This window comes from Puma concolor, chromosome A1 (assembly GCF_028749965.1).
Source record: "Puma concolor isolate L17-30 chromosome A1, mPumCon1.1.hap2, whole genome shotgun sequence".
NCBI classification, from domain to species: Eukaryota; Metazoa; Chordata; class Mammalia; order Carnivora; family Felidae; genus Puma; species Puma concolor.
The window spans coordinates 28,770,429-28,787,716 of NC_141667.1; the positions used below are offsets into that span (position 1 = coordinate 28,770,429).

At 38.1% G+C, this 17,288-nt stretch overlaps 1 protein-coding gene across 1 annotated transcript in view; it reads left to right on the forward strand.

Moving 5' to 3' along the window:
* Window positions 1-17,288, forward strand: part of SPEF2 (sperm flagellar and cilia associated 2) — a 150,302-nt gene that overhangs the window by 22,710 nt on the left and 110,304 nt on the right. The window contains exons 5-8 of the mRNA XM_025923764.2: window positions 2,184-2,324; window positions 3,798-3,862; window positions 8,776-8,962; window positions 16,486-16,674. Coding sequence (XP_025779549.2) covers window positions 2,184-2,324; window positions 3,798-3,862; window positions 8,776-8,962; window positions 16,486-16,674 — 582 coding nt within the window. The remainder of the gene's footprint in view (window positions 1-2,183; window positions 2,325-3,797; window positions 3,863-8,775; window positions 8,963-16,485; window positions 16,675-17,288) is intronic.

The following is a 17,288-nucleotide window of genomic DNA, read 5'->3' on the forward strand; positions in this document are numbered from 1 at the left end:
AGGACCACTTGATCTCTTTTTTAAGTTATCTGGTTGAAATTAATGCTTCTGATGCCTCAGCGATGGGGGATTGCTACTAACTGCTCCAGTGAGGGCTTACGGCTGTTTTCCCCACTAAGGGCTGTGGATCGGGATTCCGCCTCTCTGGTTCCTCTTCTGCAATCCCTTGGTCTTCCTGTCCTGCCTCGTTTTTCTCATCCCGGCAATGTGGGGTGATTTTCTGTTTGCTTCCCTTTCCAACACCCTTAAACATCTCTTAACTTCTTTCTGGCCCCTCTTGCTTTGACTAATTCCCTGCTGTTTCTCAAATTCCTTTGAAAATCTTTAGTGATCTCCTATGCCTTTAAGAACATGAGCACCTGACTGGTGTGTGGAATCATTAAAGATTTTTAAGAGAATTTCAGATGACTAGGTATATGGAATGTGTAAACTACAGGCAAAAGGACTATAGTTTTCTTCATTGCACTATAAGTCACTTGTTAAATTCATATATTTAGAATGACAAGAAATTAAAATATCCTGGATGTAGTCATCTCCCTGTGTGGAGGGAGGGAACGATGAGAGACAAACTCTGGCAGATCTTACGATCCCATTAGTTGCCAGAGAGTAAAGGGTTGGGCTTCCCCTTCACATTGTACGGCAAGGAGACGAGGCACTCTTAAAGTAGTGTTTGAAACCAAGTGCTGGGACTCTAATTTTTAAGGAACCAGCCTAACTGTGATGCATCAAGTGTAATGCAGAAAGTCTCCAAAGAAAGTTGGGAGAAAGGAAATATGAAACCATTAAATATTCTGAAATAACTTATGTTAACAATGGTAGAAAGCAAATAGGACAAAGGGCAAAGCCTATGTATTCCTGGTTTTCTAAAGACGAAAAGATCTTTAGGTTTTGGAAAGTAAAATGGCAAGAAAAAATTTAAATATATTTAAATTATAATTTTTGACTTGTTAGTGGTTAACTAAAGTTTCTCATCTTTTGGTATAGGAACTAATGCTCTTATTAGTTCTTTAATGTAATGCTTTAGTAGTAAAGCCATGATTAATTTTACATGTTACTTTTTTTAAATGTTTCTTTATTTTGAGAGAAAGAGAGAGAGAGAGAGAAAGAGCATGAGCAGGGGGAAGACAGAGAGAGAGAGGGAGGGAGAGAATCCCAAGCAGGCTCCACGCTGTAAGCACAGAGCCTGATGCAGGGCTTGATCCCATGAACTGTGAGACCATGACCTGAGTTGAAATTAAGAGTCGGATGCTTAACCGACTGAGCCACACAGGAGACCCTTTACATGTTCCTTCTTAGAACATTTATTTTTTTTAAATATTTTATTTTATTCTCACTATTATTTTTCTTTACTTGTACCCTCCTGCTTATTTTCTACTTAAAATAGTTACTGCCTACATAGAGAAGAGATGATCCAATAATGGTATCACATAATTCAGTATTTAATCCAATATTTGAGGTTGCTTCTGAATTCATTGTTTAAAGTGTGACTGAGTTTTGGGGAAGTTTGTCATTTCTTCTGGGTTCCCCAGAAGTCCTCCTAGAGACCATCTCCTAGATAGAACTTTCTCTGCAGACCATCTTTAGAGACAGCATTTTCTCTTTACATTATTGGGCAGGTCAGGAAGGTGGAATTAAGAAAGCATTATATTCTTCTTTGTATTTGAGGCATTTTTATTACCCTTTTAGTATCATCACCCAGAATGAAGACACACACATTTGATAGGCATAATTTGGTGATTCCAAAATTGTATTAATATTATACTTTTCAAGATGAGTCACATTGAGGGTACCTGGGTGGCTCATTCGGTTGAGCATCTGACTTCGGCTCAGGTCATTATCTCATGGCTCATGAGTTGCAGCCTTGTGTCCGGCTCTGTGCTGACAGCTCAGAGCCTGGAGACTACTTTGGATTCTGTGTCTCCCTCTCTCTTTTTGTCCCTTCCCTGCTCACTCTCTCTCTCTCTCTCTCAAAAATAAATATAAACATTAAAAAAAAAAAAAAGATGAGTCATATTGACATCTGCTTCCTAACATTACACAGTTGTGACACTTAGTCCATTGGTAAATTGCTGAGTTCTGAAAGTTTCAATGGAAAAATGTATGTATGTGTACCTGTGAGCATATAATATAGCCTGTTGTTCTAATGAGTGGAATAACTAAACTAATGTATATGGGATATCCAGCAACGCTTGAGCAGAAGACGACAAAATGAAATAATGGCCAAAATCCAAGCAGCTGTCATTCAGATTCCTAAACCTGCATCAAATCGTACTTTGAAAGCACTTGAGGCCCAAAAAATGATGAAAAAGAAAAAAGAGGCAGAGGTAAGGTGATAATCCTTTAATATGGCGTTGTGTTAATCTTAATGAAAGACTGATCTTTTTCTAAAACGTACAGAGAGAACTCCTCCAACTTCTTAGTTCCTTTTCTAATGATCTGTGTCATCATTCCTTCTGATTCAAAAGCCCTCCACTGCACGCATATCTAATCCATTTTATACTGTTATTTGTTCAGAATCAGAGAATGTAGCTTTAGGTCAGGGATAAGAAACTCATATTAAATGACAATACCAATCTGGCCTTCTGTGTTGAGAAGGATCCTGTGATCACATCAAAACTATTATAGAATGGTGCTTCTGTGATGAGTCATAACAGCCATGGGCACAGAGGTGTCATTCAAGGTACACATACTATATATATTCCAACAATATTTTACTCAGTTCTTTCTCATTATGCATTTTTCTGAGTCCAGAAATGTTAAGTGGTTTGCTTGCTATCTTCCAATTTAAGATACCTATACTAGTGATATTTTACTGGCCCGTACCAGCTGTCAATCATTCCAGTAGGATACAATGTGCTTATATTTCACAGGGGAGCAGGACTACGTTTTGATACTAATTCCTGCAATCTACACTGCTTATGCTACAGTGGTTATTAATGATAGTCTCTCCTGTGACCTCAGGAAAAGAATAATAGCTACTATTTATTGAGAACCTGCTATATGTCAGTCTGTGTTGGCCACTTTATTTTATCTTATTATCTTTATTTTTTAAAAACTCTCCAAGTAGGGTATTGTTGCCCCCCATTTCTAAGTAAGGAAACTTAGACTCGGAAAGCCTCCATGTTTCACTCTCGTCCACAGTGCTGGTAAAGCAGAGACAGCACGTCTCTCCGATATCTAAATCCCTTGTGTTTTATGTTAATCCACATTTCTTTATTTTTTTAATATTTGAAAAATATCTTATACTTGGAATCTAAAGAATAATACCCACAGAGGTTTTTCAGACCCAAATTTTAGGAAAGTATGTAGTTTTTATATTTCTCTGAGTTGATTAAAGTTTATTAATAAGTATTTGCACTAGATAGGAGATGAGCTAAACTAATTTTGAGAGAGCAAATTAATAACATACATAAAGTTGCACAAGAAATGCTTAAAACATCTGAGACAACAATTTTTGAAGAAGCATTTATATCCAAATAATGCTTATGCTCATTTAAAAGAATTGCAAATAAAAATGCATGGCCTGACTCTTTGGTAATCTTCATTTTCATCAAATGGCCTTTGTTACACTGTCAGAACTGGAATCATGAGCGGAATGATTCAAGTTAGGCAGTTTTCACATTCTCTGAGGTGTATTTAGCCTAATCAGAATTATAAAAATATTCTAGAGTACAGCTTTTTGTATCTTAGCTACTAATTGGCTTGGGTTAGTAGTACAAAGCACCTTGTAAACTTGCAAAATGAAGATTTTCAGTGGTTTCTAGAGGCAGAAAACTGATAACGACTTTTCTTTAAAGGATGTGGCCAATGAGATTAAGAAGTTTGAAGCATTAATAAAAAAGGATCTTCAGGCAAAAGAAAGGTGAGATGTGAATTGTTTTAACAGTCACAAAACTGCATTTTGTCCTATCTATAATTTTTAAATATTTGGAAATAGTTTATTGGAAGTAGCTGCTCCAAAGATCTTTTTACTTTGTAGAATCTTCATGATGAGAATATATGAAGGAAGGTAAATGAGCTAAAATTCAGATTAATTGTTCATTAACAACTTTTGTGGAGATCAGAGGGAAAGTGGCTATTATGAGATGTGAATTTAGTTTTCTATGCTATGCTTACTGTCCTAAATTCACACACTATTAAAACATTCACGAAAATTGTTGCAAGTTACCACTAATTTAAATTTGTCACAGTAAAGCCTTTATTAGACTCTAGTTGGTTTCTTTCATGTTGCAACCTCAGCATTTAGCACAGGGACCAGCAATAAAAAGTTGTCAGATGAGTTCAACTGTCACTAAGATGGTCAGTTCCATGAGTTCATTGCAAAAAATGCCTGGTTAATGGGCTTATTTGCTTAAAGATAAAGATCCTCTCCCTTTATTGTTCCTATTAGGGGTCATTGACTCACAGAAGATAATTGATTAGGGATTATAGATTACGTAGGTAGGAGCAACTCGAGTTCTTCTGCATTTTTAAATGGAAACTACCCAGATTCTAGTCACTTACATTTTATGGAACATGAATTAAATCTCTGTTAAGAAGAAAATAGGCACAAATTATGTAAGTCAGTTCCACAGTAGTATTTCTGAGGGAAGGAAACAAAAGGAATAAGGAAAAGAAGAACAGATGGTGAGGAAGTCAGGTACGGAATGAAAATAAAGCAAAATGAAGGATACATACATTACCTTTTCTTTTACCCTCTGCAGAAACTCTTTTTTTTTTCTTTCCGCTTGAGACAGAGACAGCATGACTGGAAAGGGGCAGAGAGAGAGGGAGAGAGAATCCCAAGCAGTCTCCTTGCTGCCAGCACAGAGCCCGATGCAGAGCTCGAACCCACAAAACTGTGAGATCATGACCTGAGCTGAAACCAAGAGACAGACGCTTAACTGACTGAGCCACCCAGGTGCCCTGAAACTCTTGATGCCCTATTCTGATTCCCACTGCCATTTATCAGTGCTGCCCCTGACTGCTAAAGAAAACACAATCCAAGCTACCTACCCATGTAGCCACCATCCAAACCCCACCATACCCCTCTGAACTGGCCCATGAAACCACTGGATTTCTTCCAACTCTTTCATTCACCTGACCAGCCACACACTCTGGAGTGATAAACAGATGGTATCCACCAGTGCAACCATATTAACATATTGAAATACTTCCGTTACTTGTAGGCGAGTGGTATTATACTCTATAGCTCTATGGCCATTCCCTTTCCTGGGACCCCTCAATTTCCACACAATTTAGCAGCCAGAATTAGCACCAAACACGGCAGTGTCTTCTCATTCCTGTACCAACACCCATTTTTGATCGATTAGTGTCCTTGACATGTCAGTTTATTAAATATTTTAAAGACCATCCTTGTACAGTACAGCTGCAAACATTTCCTCTGCTCACTATTATCGCCTTTGCCAACCCCACCTGAACCTAAGTCTATCAGTTAGCTTTAGAAACCCCAAACAAGAGTGGGTTAAATTAATTAAATAATTAAATAAGTTTACTTCTCTCTCATGTAAGAGAAGTCAAAATGTAAGCAGCTCAAAGCACGTGTTGGAGCTCCAAAGTCATCAAAGACAGGCTTTGCTTTAGCTCCACTGTTCTTTTGTGTCTTTTTTGTCCCCAAATTCACATTCACAATACAAGATGGCTCCTGGGGCTCTGGCCATTTGGCCCATGTTCTAGATGTAAGGAAGGAGGATAGGCAAAAAGTAGATATCTGAAATAGCTGAAATAGCTCCTTCTAAGAACCTTCCCCAAAGTCCGAGGTAACATTTATGCTTCCGTTTTATTGGCCAGAATTCAGTCACATGGCCATACCTGGCAAGAATGGAAGGCTTGGAAATGTAGTCTTTAGCTGGGTACATTGTTTTCCTGAATAAGCACTGGGGCTCTGTTTTGAGGAAAACGGGAAGGAAATAGCATTGTCTATACAGGTCCTTTCTATGTGGAAGCCTTCACTTGATCTTGCCAGAGACTTAGCACTGGGAGACATGAGATACAGACAGCCACGCTTCAATTTTGAGAGCGGCAGGATAGGCCTTGGGGCAGCCAGACTCCCTGGACTAGTCACCTGTGACTGTGCAGCCTCATCTGGGACTCCAGTCCCTTCCAGTATGCTGCAAATGAGCATTTTCTCTTCAAAGAATGTCGGGAGGCACTAGTCTGGAGCAAACTTGTAAAGAAAACAGAAGTTATGGTACAGTATGGCCTTTGTTAAGTCCCTTTTATTAATCACTACATTAGTTCATTCTGAATATTTAGCTTAGGATCAAGCATGTTCTGGGCTCTTTCAAAAACTTCACACTACTTGATGCCAGAAAGTGCTAAAATCTCCCAAGTTGACCAGAAGGAGCAATTTCTGCAGCTGCCTCTTTCACAGCCTGCTCCTGAAACAGTTCCTCAGAGATATCACCTCAAAGTCCATCTTTTTTCTCTTGTGGAGAAGTGAAATGTTTTCTCAGAGCAACACAAGAGTTCCCATGGCTGCTTCTTCCTCACATGTACAATGTCTTTATTTTCTAAAACAAACAATAAATGCTATCTGCTATTTTTTTTTTTTAGCTGAGATTGTTGGCTGCTGTGATTTGACATTTGGATTCATAGATTTACTTTAGGCTGTTCCTAGCAATTACTTTTTAAATACACACAAATTTGGCCAAGGTTCCAATTACTAGTCATGTAATTACACACCCAATTATTAACTCTGTGGAGGCCTGACAAGCAGATATAGAGAAATCATAATCATTGCCCTCAAGAAACCCACATCTAGGAAAATGAATATTTATTCAAGTAAATATCATGTAGCTTTCTTCAGCCTTTAATTAGAATGAGACAGCAGATGGATGGTTACAGGGCAGATTGATTGATAAATAAAGGACAAACAATATGTTAAGTCTATTAACCCATATACAATCCAAAGCAAACTCTTTCTAAGAACACATTTGAGTAAAAATATAATAAGAATTTTAACAAAGGATCTAAAAAGTTATGCCACATAATTTTCATAAGTTCTTAATTGTACTAAATCTTAATAAATAGGGTTAAACTTTGTCTTTGATCCTCCTAAGGCTTTGCTGGCTACACAATTTCTGCTCAGTGCCTCTTAGTGACAGAACACAACTGAAGGTTAAGCCCCTGCTGATAAAATCACCAGGATTTCAGTGTGTAATTTAAAAAAAATTACTCTGTATAGTGCTTCTTAGCATATCATTTGAAATTTAGCAGATATCAACTACATGTCAGGATGATGAGCACATGGACAGAGAGGAGTATAATAGGATATTCACGAGCTCAGAGTTCATCTGGGAGCAGCAAATGTACAAAAAATGAACTATAATACAATATGATCTAAACTGCACACATGCAATTATTACTTCATTAAACATGAATTAACTGTGCTTTTATACCTCTTTTATGCTTCTGTCTGTATAAGAATTGATGACTATTTAGTTGCTACATACAATAATGTGTCCTTGCCTTTTGAATAAGACAGTAAGTTCTATTTAAACTGTATACATTAATAACTTATAATATTTAAAATAATTATTGATAATATTAAAACTTGTTATTTATTGGCAGGTAACAAGATATATCTTGTTCCATTCTACTGTTGTATTCTGTTTATTTTGTAAAGAGACATGCAGATGAGAATTGATTATTTGATTCTTATATACATAAAAATGTGTCTTTTACTTTTTTTAAAACAGACTTTTATTTATTTAATGTTTATTTTTGAGAGAGAGGGGGTGGGGAGAGAGAAAGAGAGAGAGAGAGAGAGAGAGAATGTGAGCGGGGGAGGGCCAGAGACAGAGGGAGACAGAATCCGAAGCAGGCTTTAGGCTCTGAGCCTGATGCGAGCACAGAGCCTGATGCAAGCCTCAAACTCATGAACTGGGAGATCATGACCTGAGCCAAAGTCAGACGCTTAACTGACTGAGTCACCCAGGCAACCCTGTATCTTTTACTTTTAAAGATAACTTTTGAATGAATCTATAAATTCTGTACTAAGCCACCATTGTCCCGGTAAACTGAGTGTGTTTGCTTTGTGTTAGTAAGACCACTAGGCTCTTCCTGATCCTTTAGGTTTGGACATGAGGTGGGACAAGAAGCGAAGTAGGTCTTCTTACTTGGGTCTCCAGAACTTGGGCAAGAGGCTAGGTCAGTCTTGTGGGTGCAAGTGTGGCATGATGAGCAAGTCAATTTTCAGCTGCTAAGCTTCCAGTTAGAGCGGGGCCACTGCTCTAAGCATTCAGAAAGTTAGTGGGAGTTCATAGAGCAACTTGGGTTTGCATAGGGGAGTAGTGGATTGAGCTATCCATGGAAGGACTCTCAGTGTCCTGACATTGGAAGGTCTGGCTGACTTTTAAGGAGGTATGCCTTCCCTGACACTTTGGCTATCAATATGGTACTTACTCTTAACTCAAAACAGGGGAGGCAAGAGGCCTAGAGCCAGCAGGCAGAAGAGGGAAAGAAAATCCAATCTCTGGGCTCAGTGAAGATCATGATAAGTGAAAGAACAAATAGGCGATAGGCCTAGAAAGAAGGCTATGCTAAGGCTATGCTGAAGACCTCCCAACATAGAGTCCAGAAATACAGCGAATGGAATCTAACGATAAGCCATAGGTGTCACAATGAGGTTCTAAGATTCGCTTTAATGCTTGTATTAATAAGTTAACCGAGCACTGAAGGGAGCCTTTTCCCCGAGGTCTTCCTCCATAGTCGCAAGTAGCAGCATGTGGTTACACTGTTTTTCTAAATCCCAATAAAAACTGTTGTCCTTAGTGCCTCCAAGCCTTCTTCAGATACAGCAGGCCAGACAACAACTGATTTATTAAACACGTATTCGGATGATGACTACATTAAAAAAATCCAAAAGCGCCTTGAGGAGGATGCTTTTGCACGAGAGCAAAGGGAGAAAAGACGGCGGAGGCTGTTAATGGACCAGTTAATAGCCCACGAAGCACAAGAGGTAAGATACTTAGATATTCCTTGAATAATAGTGATGGAAACTTTGCAAAAATGTAGTCTTTTATGCATATATTTGTGTATCTTATTTATTTAGTATCTGTTACTCTGAATCAAATGTCAACAGAAAAACTTCACATCATCACAGCAAATACACTCGGGAAAAAAAAATCTGTGCAAAACAATCACTGAAGAATCTAAACTCTGGTGATGGTTATACAATATCGTGAATGTGCTTTTTACCACTGAATTGTACCCTTAAAAATATTTGAGATGGTAATTTTTATGTATATTTTCCCACATTTAAAAAATACTGACAAAAAAGAAATCTAAAATCTATGTCAACGACGTGTATCTATTGCTACTTTTGGAGGTAAGAGGGAGCTTTTTCCCAGTTCTTTTGAGGTATAATTGACAAATAAATATTATATATACTTCATGTGTACAATGTGATGATTTGATATATGTATACCTTGTGAAATTATTGCCATAATGAAACTAATTGGCATATCCATCACCTCACATAATTTTTTGTGTGTTTGGTGAGAACACTTAAGATCTACATTTATAAATTCAACTTTTTTAGATTGACATATAAGTGGGATTATGCAGTATTTATCTTTCTATGCTTGACTTATTTCACTTAGCATAATGCCTTCCAGGTTCATCCATGTTGTCACAAATGCCAGAGTTTCCTTCTTTTTTAAGGCTTAATAATGTGTCCATTGTGTATAGATACTAATTTTTCTTTATCCATTTATCCATCAGTGGAATCTTAGGTTTTTCCATATCTTGGCTATTGGGAATAGTGCTACAACGAACACGGGGATGCAGACATCTCTTTGAGACAGTGATTTAATTTCCTTTGGATATATGCCCAGAAGTGGGATTGCTGGGTCGAATGGTAGTTCTATTCATAATTTTTTGAGGAACAAACCATATTATATTCCATAAAGGCTACACCAATTTACATTCTCAGCATCAGTTTCCAAGGGTTCCCTTTTCTCCACAGACTTGCCAGCACTTGTTATCTCTTGTGTGTGTGTGTGTGTGTTTATTTTTTAATGTAATAGCCCCTCCAACAGATGTAAAGTGATATCTCATTATAGTTTTAATTTGCATTTCCCTGGTAACTAGTGATGTTGAGCACCTTCTCGTATACCTACTGGCCATTTGTTTGCCTTCTTTTGAGAAATGTCTGTTCAGGTCCTTTGCCCATTTTTAAATTGGTTTATTTGGGGTTTTGCTATTAAGTTGTTTGAGTTCCTTATATATTTTGGATATTAGCTAAAGGTACATTTGCAAATACTTTTTCCCATTCTGTAGGTTACATCTTCACTCTGCTGATGGTCTCCTTTACTATGTAGAAACTTTTCATGAAATTAGATGTATTTCCACTTATATATGTTTGCTTTTGTTGCCTGTGTTTTGGGGGTCATATTAAAAAAAAACAAAAAAAAAAACAAAAATCAAACAAACAAAAAATATTGTCTAGACCAATGTCAAGATTTTTCCCCTATAGTTTCTTCTAGTAGTTTTATAATTTCAGGTCTTATGTGTACGTCTTTAATCCATTTTCAGTTGATTCTTGTATACAGTGTGAGATAAGGGTACATTTTCATTCTTCTGCATGTGGACATCCAGTTTTTCCAGCACCATTTGTTGAAGACGCTGTCTTTACCCATTAGGTAGCCTTGGCACTTTTGTTGAAGATCAGCTGACTGTAGAAGTATGGAGTTATTTCTGGACTCAATTCTATTCCATTGGTCTATATGTCTGCTTTTATGACAGTACCATACTGTTTTGAATACTATAACTTTGTAATACAGTGTGATGCCTACAGTTCTGTTCTTCCTGCTCAAGAATGTTTTGCCTATTCAATGTTTTCTGTGGTTCCATATGAATTTTAGTAGTGCTTTTTTTTTTAATTTCTGTGAAAAATGCTATTGGAAATTTGATAGGGATTTTATTGAATCTGCAGATGACTTTAAATATTATGGACATGTTAGCATTACTGATTCTTCCAATCTCATGAACATGAGATATCTTTCCATCTATTTGTGTATTCTTCAATTCCACCAATGTGTATTTCACCGATTGTATATTTCACCAATGTTTTGTAGTTTTTAGTGCACAGACCTTTTACTTCCTTGGTTGAATTTATTCATAAATAATTATTTTTGATGCTATTATGAATGGGATTATTTTCCTCATCTCTTTTTCAGATTATCCATTGTACATAGGAACACAACAGATATTCATATGTTGATTTTGTATCCTAAAACTTTAGTGAATATGTTTTTTAGTTCTGACAGATATTTTTTGTTGCTGTTGTTGGAGTCTTTAGAGTTTTCTCTTTTTTTTTTAAATATACTTGAGAGAGAGGTGGGGGGGAGAGGCAGAGGGAGAGAGACAGAGAGAGAGAATGAGAGAGAGAGAGAATCCCAAGCAAACTTGACACTAAGCACGGAGTGTGATGCAAGGCTTGATCCCACAACCATGAGATCATGAACTGAGCTGAATTGAGGAGTCAGAGGCTCTACTGACTGAGCCACTCAGGTGCCCCTAGAGTTTTCTGTATATAAGATCATATCATATGCAAACAGACAGAGATTTGTTCAGGGATCCAGCCACCTAAAAGACATTAAAGGAAGTTAGTGCTCTGGATATTTCCATCAAGGGAACTGTTTCTTCTCAGTGTTGGGGAAAGATGCTATTTCTACAGCCAGGCTGGGGTATGCAGCAAGGAGCCTCCATTCCTACCACCTCCTTTAGTGAAGTGTCATGTCCCAACCTCCCTGCACAGTGGACACTAGGGTCACTGTTTCACAGTGGTGGAATGTGAAATTCCCATGTGCAACGTGGCATGTTTTTTTATCCATCCTTCTGTCTTCCAAAGAGAAAATGGCATTTGTCAGGGCTAGAATTTCCTCTGCTTCCCTCAAGTACCTACTGCTTTTGGAGAGCATGTCATGAATCTGATGTCAGCCCTGGATGCTTTTATTCTGGCTCCATTTGTGCTTCATCTACCAGAAATGCCTCTGAATATCTTCTCTAGCTTCCAAGTTGTGGCAGTGTCCCCCTGGGGTTTGTATACTCTGTTTTAGTTGGGCTTGTGAAGGGAGAGCCAGAGATCTGTGCTCAAGTTGTTATCTTGCCTAGTGATTTATAAACAAATGTGATTATATGAATGAGAAATGATGAGATTTAGGGTTAGAAATATCACTTTGAGTATTTTGGAGGATGAGTTTTGGAGAAGGATGGGGGGGGGAGGCATGGTAAAGGAAGGGCTGACATTGTTTAAGGTAGGGGCAGTGCCAATAGGTATAGAATGGAGTAGGGCTGATATAAAAACATACATAGGAGTTAAAATAGACCACTTCATTGAAAATTGGAGATTAGGAATGATAAGAGCAGATTGAATTTAGGATGGTCCTAGCATTTTAGGTCACAGAGTCATAGTTTTATTCGGTTATCAACAGAGATGGGGAAATACTGGGGGAGCACCAGGACTGAAGGAAAGGTGATGAGTTTAGTATAGGCATTTAAGTGGAGACTATGAACCCAGTTTGTCTCCCAACTGGTTCTGTGGTCTTCTCGCTAGCATCTTGATTGGTTCTTGGGATTCACTCCAACTCAACTGTGTCTACCTTCCCCAAACCTTTTCTGTATTGTTTACTTGAAACTGGCATTTGAACATCAGACTCTTACCCCACTTCTTAACCCAAATACACTTGAATATTTAGCTTCAAGGTCTTTCTGACAATATCCCATTCCTCCACAAGAGCTGCTTGGGCACCTTTGGATAACTGAACCATGGCATGGACCAGGGTAAGCTTGTAGCTCCCGCTCCTGGGGGAGGCAGAGGGCCTGGTAATTAAATTGAGGGTATTTTGGATTGTAATTCTGTCTAAATAATCTTCCACAAGTATAATTAAAAGAGAAAGGTGGGGGTGCCTGAGTGGCTCATTCAGTTAAGCATTGGACTTTGGCTTAGGTCATGACCTCATGGTTCATGAGTTCGAGCCCTGCTTTGGGCTCTGTGCTGACAGCTCGGAGCCTGGAGCCTACAGCCTGCTTTGCATTCTGTACTTTCTCTCTTTCCACCCCTTCCCAGCTCACACTCTGTATCCCTCTCTCTCTCAAAAAGAAGTAAACATTAAGAAATATTTAAAAAAGAGAGAAATGTGACTTCTATTATTTTTTATTTTATCCATTGCAGATATAAGATATTTCATCTGTGTTACAGGATAAATGGACATCTGTAGGCTGCACTGAGCACCTAATGTGTTCCACATTCCAGTGAAATTCTTGGAAACGTCTATTTCTAAAATATGAACTACTTGTACAATGGAACAAAAAATAAATCTTTTCCATTCAACTTTTGAGTGCAGGTCTTAATACGCTTGATGATTCTTCATACTAAAGCTTCATATCCATAATAGTGACTCAGAATTCAACAATAATTTCCTTTTCTTTTTCCCTTTCTAACCATAATGTGTTATCACCCAAGCAGTAATCAAAACAGTTCTGACCAATCCAGTTTCTTCTTTACAAGTGTCAGAATGACCAGATCTCATTTATACAACTAAATTGCCTTGCCATATAAACAACCAAATATAGAATATACTCTATATTAACTATAGAACTTACTTGGAATAATAAATCAAGGTCATATTTTTTAAAAATATGGCTGTGACTATGCCTTATGTATCCCAAACCACCCCAAAATGTAGTAGGCTGTTTGGGCTGGGCTCAGCTATGCTGTCCTTTTGCTGGCCTCAGCTGGCATCTCCTACCTGTCTTTCATCAGCTGGTGGGTTGGCTGGAGCTTCATCAGGTCCAGCAGGGAAGACTGGTGCCTCTCTCTATGTATGGGCTCTCATTTTCTAACAGACCAGAAAATGTGATGACAGTCGTGGGGTCACAAGACAATTAAGAAAATCAGACCCCAAGTTTTTGTTTGTTTTGTTTTGCTAATGCCCCATTGGTCGATTCAAGTTCAATGGGTACCCCATACCTCATATTTAAGGAGTGGAGAAATAGATTCTTCTTTTTGATAAGAATATCTGTGGGATACCATTGCAAGGATGTGGAGGAAGAAAACTGAAGAATTTGGGGCCATTTTTACATGCTGCCTCAGCTCCACTATTGGATCTCAAAAGGAAACAAATGATTAACATTAAAGTTTCTAGAATTTTATAATTAGGTTAGATATGTTTCAAAGTTGTTCACAATTTAATTTTTTATCTTCTATGTGGCACTAACAAAAAATTTCATACTTATTTTCGGTTGAAATTTTATTTCATCTACATTTTTATATAATTCCCAGGTTCAGGTTTTGGAATTTACCACAGAACATTATTGTTATTTGCATCTAGATTCTGAAAACATATACAGTATTTCTCCCATTTCATAGTGGCAGAGATCATTTGAAACAATGTCATTAATTATGCCAGATTTTCTTCTTAAATAATTGGATTGTTCAGTGTTAAATGGAGAGTGTTATGCAAAGTGAAATAAGTCATACAGAGAAAGACAGATACCATATATTTTCACTCTGATGTGGATCTTGAGAAACTTAACAGAAGACCATGGGGGAGGGGAAGGAAAAAAAAGAGAGAGAGAGAGAGAGAGAGAGCCAAACCATTAGAGACTCTTAAAAACTGAGAATAAACTGAGGGTTGATGGGGAGTGGGAAGGAGGGGAGGGTGGGTGATGGGCATTGAGGAGGGCACCTGTTGGGAGGAGCACTGGGTGTTGTATGGAAACCAATTTGACAATAAATTTCATATTTAAGAAAAGTGAGCAACTCCAATAATTAGGTATTATTTTACATCTTCCCCCTTGGGAACTCCTCCTTCCACATGATGTCTCTATTTAGGCAGAATGAGAGCATGAAGGGGTGTTGTAGACTCTGGGTCTAAAGTTCTCTCTTGTCTAGCAAAAGAGCAGGATGCAGGATTGAAAGCGAGAGATGGCTAACGTCCAGGAAAAGACAAGAGCCCAGAATAAGGGTCCTTGTCCCATATTTATTCAGATCAGAAGGCTTACAAGCATGATGGGTGTGTACAAAGAGACAAAGAAATTGTGAACATTAACTTGGGGACGTGAGGGAAAAGGGGGGTTTTGAAGATATACAATGTTTGGAGTTTGGGTCAATATAAAACAAAATCCGGGTACCAGGCAGTGGGAGGAAGGTTGTTTACAGTAGACATGAGGCAGCACCTCTGTTCATCTTTGCCAGCCTGGGGATGAGGCAGGTAGGGGGAATAACCTCAGGGTTGACAAGGTACCTTTTCTTTTGTTAACCATCTCTGCTCTGGGCTGCTTTGCCTGCAGCGCAGCCGTCTATAGTCCACCAATTTACCTAACCTGGCCTATCCTCCTGTGAAAGCAGCTTTTCCACTATAGTACTAAACTGGGGGTGCTTCCATCCTGAATGTCTAATATTGTTTATTTCATATACCTATGTATTGGGCATGTTTGTGCCATTCCAATTTTAGGACTTTGCCTCTCCCTCTCTATTCTGAGGGCCCTGTACCCCCTCTCTATTTAGGGGTGCCTTTGCACCTCCCTATTCCCGGCACCTTTGCAACTCCCTCTTCTCGAGGTGCCTTTGCATCCCCCTATTCTTGGGGTGCCAATCTGGTTTACCCAAACTCGGGTGTGAACATTTTATGACTTTGTATTTCTGTATGCCTTGTTAACTCATTGGTGTAAGCCCGGGGGTTTCCTAAGCTTATACCCCACAAAGGGGCTTTGGAGATCATCTTCCACCAAAATCCCACATTTCACCTGTCAAAAATAGGCCCTGAAAATCCAAGTTACTTGTCCAAGACCACACCACCAGTTAATAGCACAACTGGGGTGGCAACGGCTTCTGATTCCCAGTTTAATGTTTTTTACCACTGTTCACTTACTGACTCGCCTTCTGTTCTCTTGAAATAGACACGAGAGCCAAGAGACTACATCTAGCTTCTCTTTCAGATTACAACCAGTGAGATTTTATAAGATAAGCAGGTCATTTTCCCTTAGATTGTCCTCCAGCCTTCCCATTCCATCAGATTGTGGCTTTTCCTCACTCATGCATTGAGATGTCCACACTGGCAACTAACCAGATCTGCCATCTTCAGCCAAAGCCTGTATTTGTTTTTACAACTAATACTTCACATCTGAAAACTTGCTTATAAATTATGAATCCTATCCCTTGTTTATAAAATCTTGAAAACAGTCACTAAATTTATTTTTCATTGGATTTTAAACAAAGTAAGAATTCATTTAAAGTAATTATGACTTGCAAGATCATGATGCTTCCAGATACCAAAATTGTACATACGATATTTGATGGAAATTTTCATTTTTATAACTTGATTTTTGCCATGTTCAAATTTAAATCAAATGGCAGAAATTGGTGCTGATGAATACTATGCCTTTTAGATATTATTTATGCATAGGCTTCTTAGCCCAATGGGAAATTTGGACATGGCCTTGGCAAATAATTGGCTCCTCCAATGGTGTTTTCAGGAGGCGTTTCGGGAAGAGCAGCTGATTAACCGGCTGATGCGGCAGTCCCAGCAGGAACGCAGGATCGCTGTGCAGCTCATGCATGTTCGGCATGAAAAGGAAGTTTTATGGCAAAACAGAATTTTCAGAGAAAAACAGTATGAGGAGAGACGACTTAAAGATTTCCAGGATGCTCTTGATCGAGAAGCGGTAAACAATAGCTCCCTTAAAAATATTTCTCAAGTTACTTTTGATTTTTTCCACCAAGTCAAGGTAAACAAAGCTGTATTTAGAGTCAATTTTTTTATACGATCTCTCTCTCTTATTTCCCCATTTTAATTTTTTTGTAACTACATTGACAGCACATAGAGCTTCTACATATTACATTCTCCCTTTAGTCTTGATTTCACAAATATTTGATGTTCACCACCCATCTTTATGTTCGCATCTCTCTGGTTGTTTTGCTTGCCTGAAACTCATTCTCTAGTACATTTCTCAAGAAGGGGTCAGGGAACAATATTCCCTATATATTGTATTGGGTATTATGTATGGTATACTGATAACAGTAGATGTCTTTCATCCTGATTGCCAGTTTTGCTGTATATAAAATCCTTAGTTCACATTTTCTTTCCTTGAATTTATTAAATACATTATTCCATTTTCTTTTGGTAAAAGTGTTACCATCAAAAAGATTAATGATAATCTAATTTTCAATTGTGTCATTACTCTCTTTTTCTGGATGCATACAGAATTTATTTTTCTTTATAGTCTGCTAAGTTTACTAGAATGGTATTGGTGTTTCTTATTCTAGGTGAATATTCTCA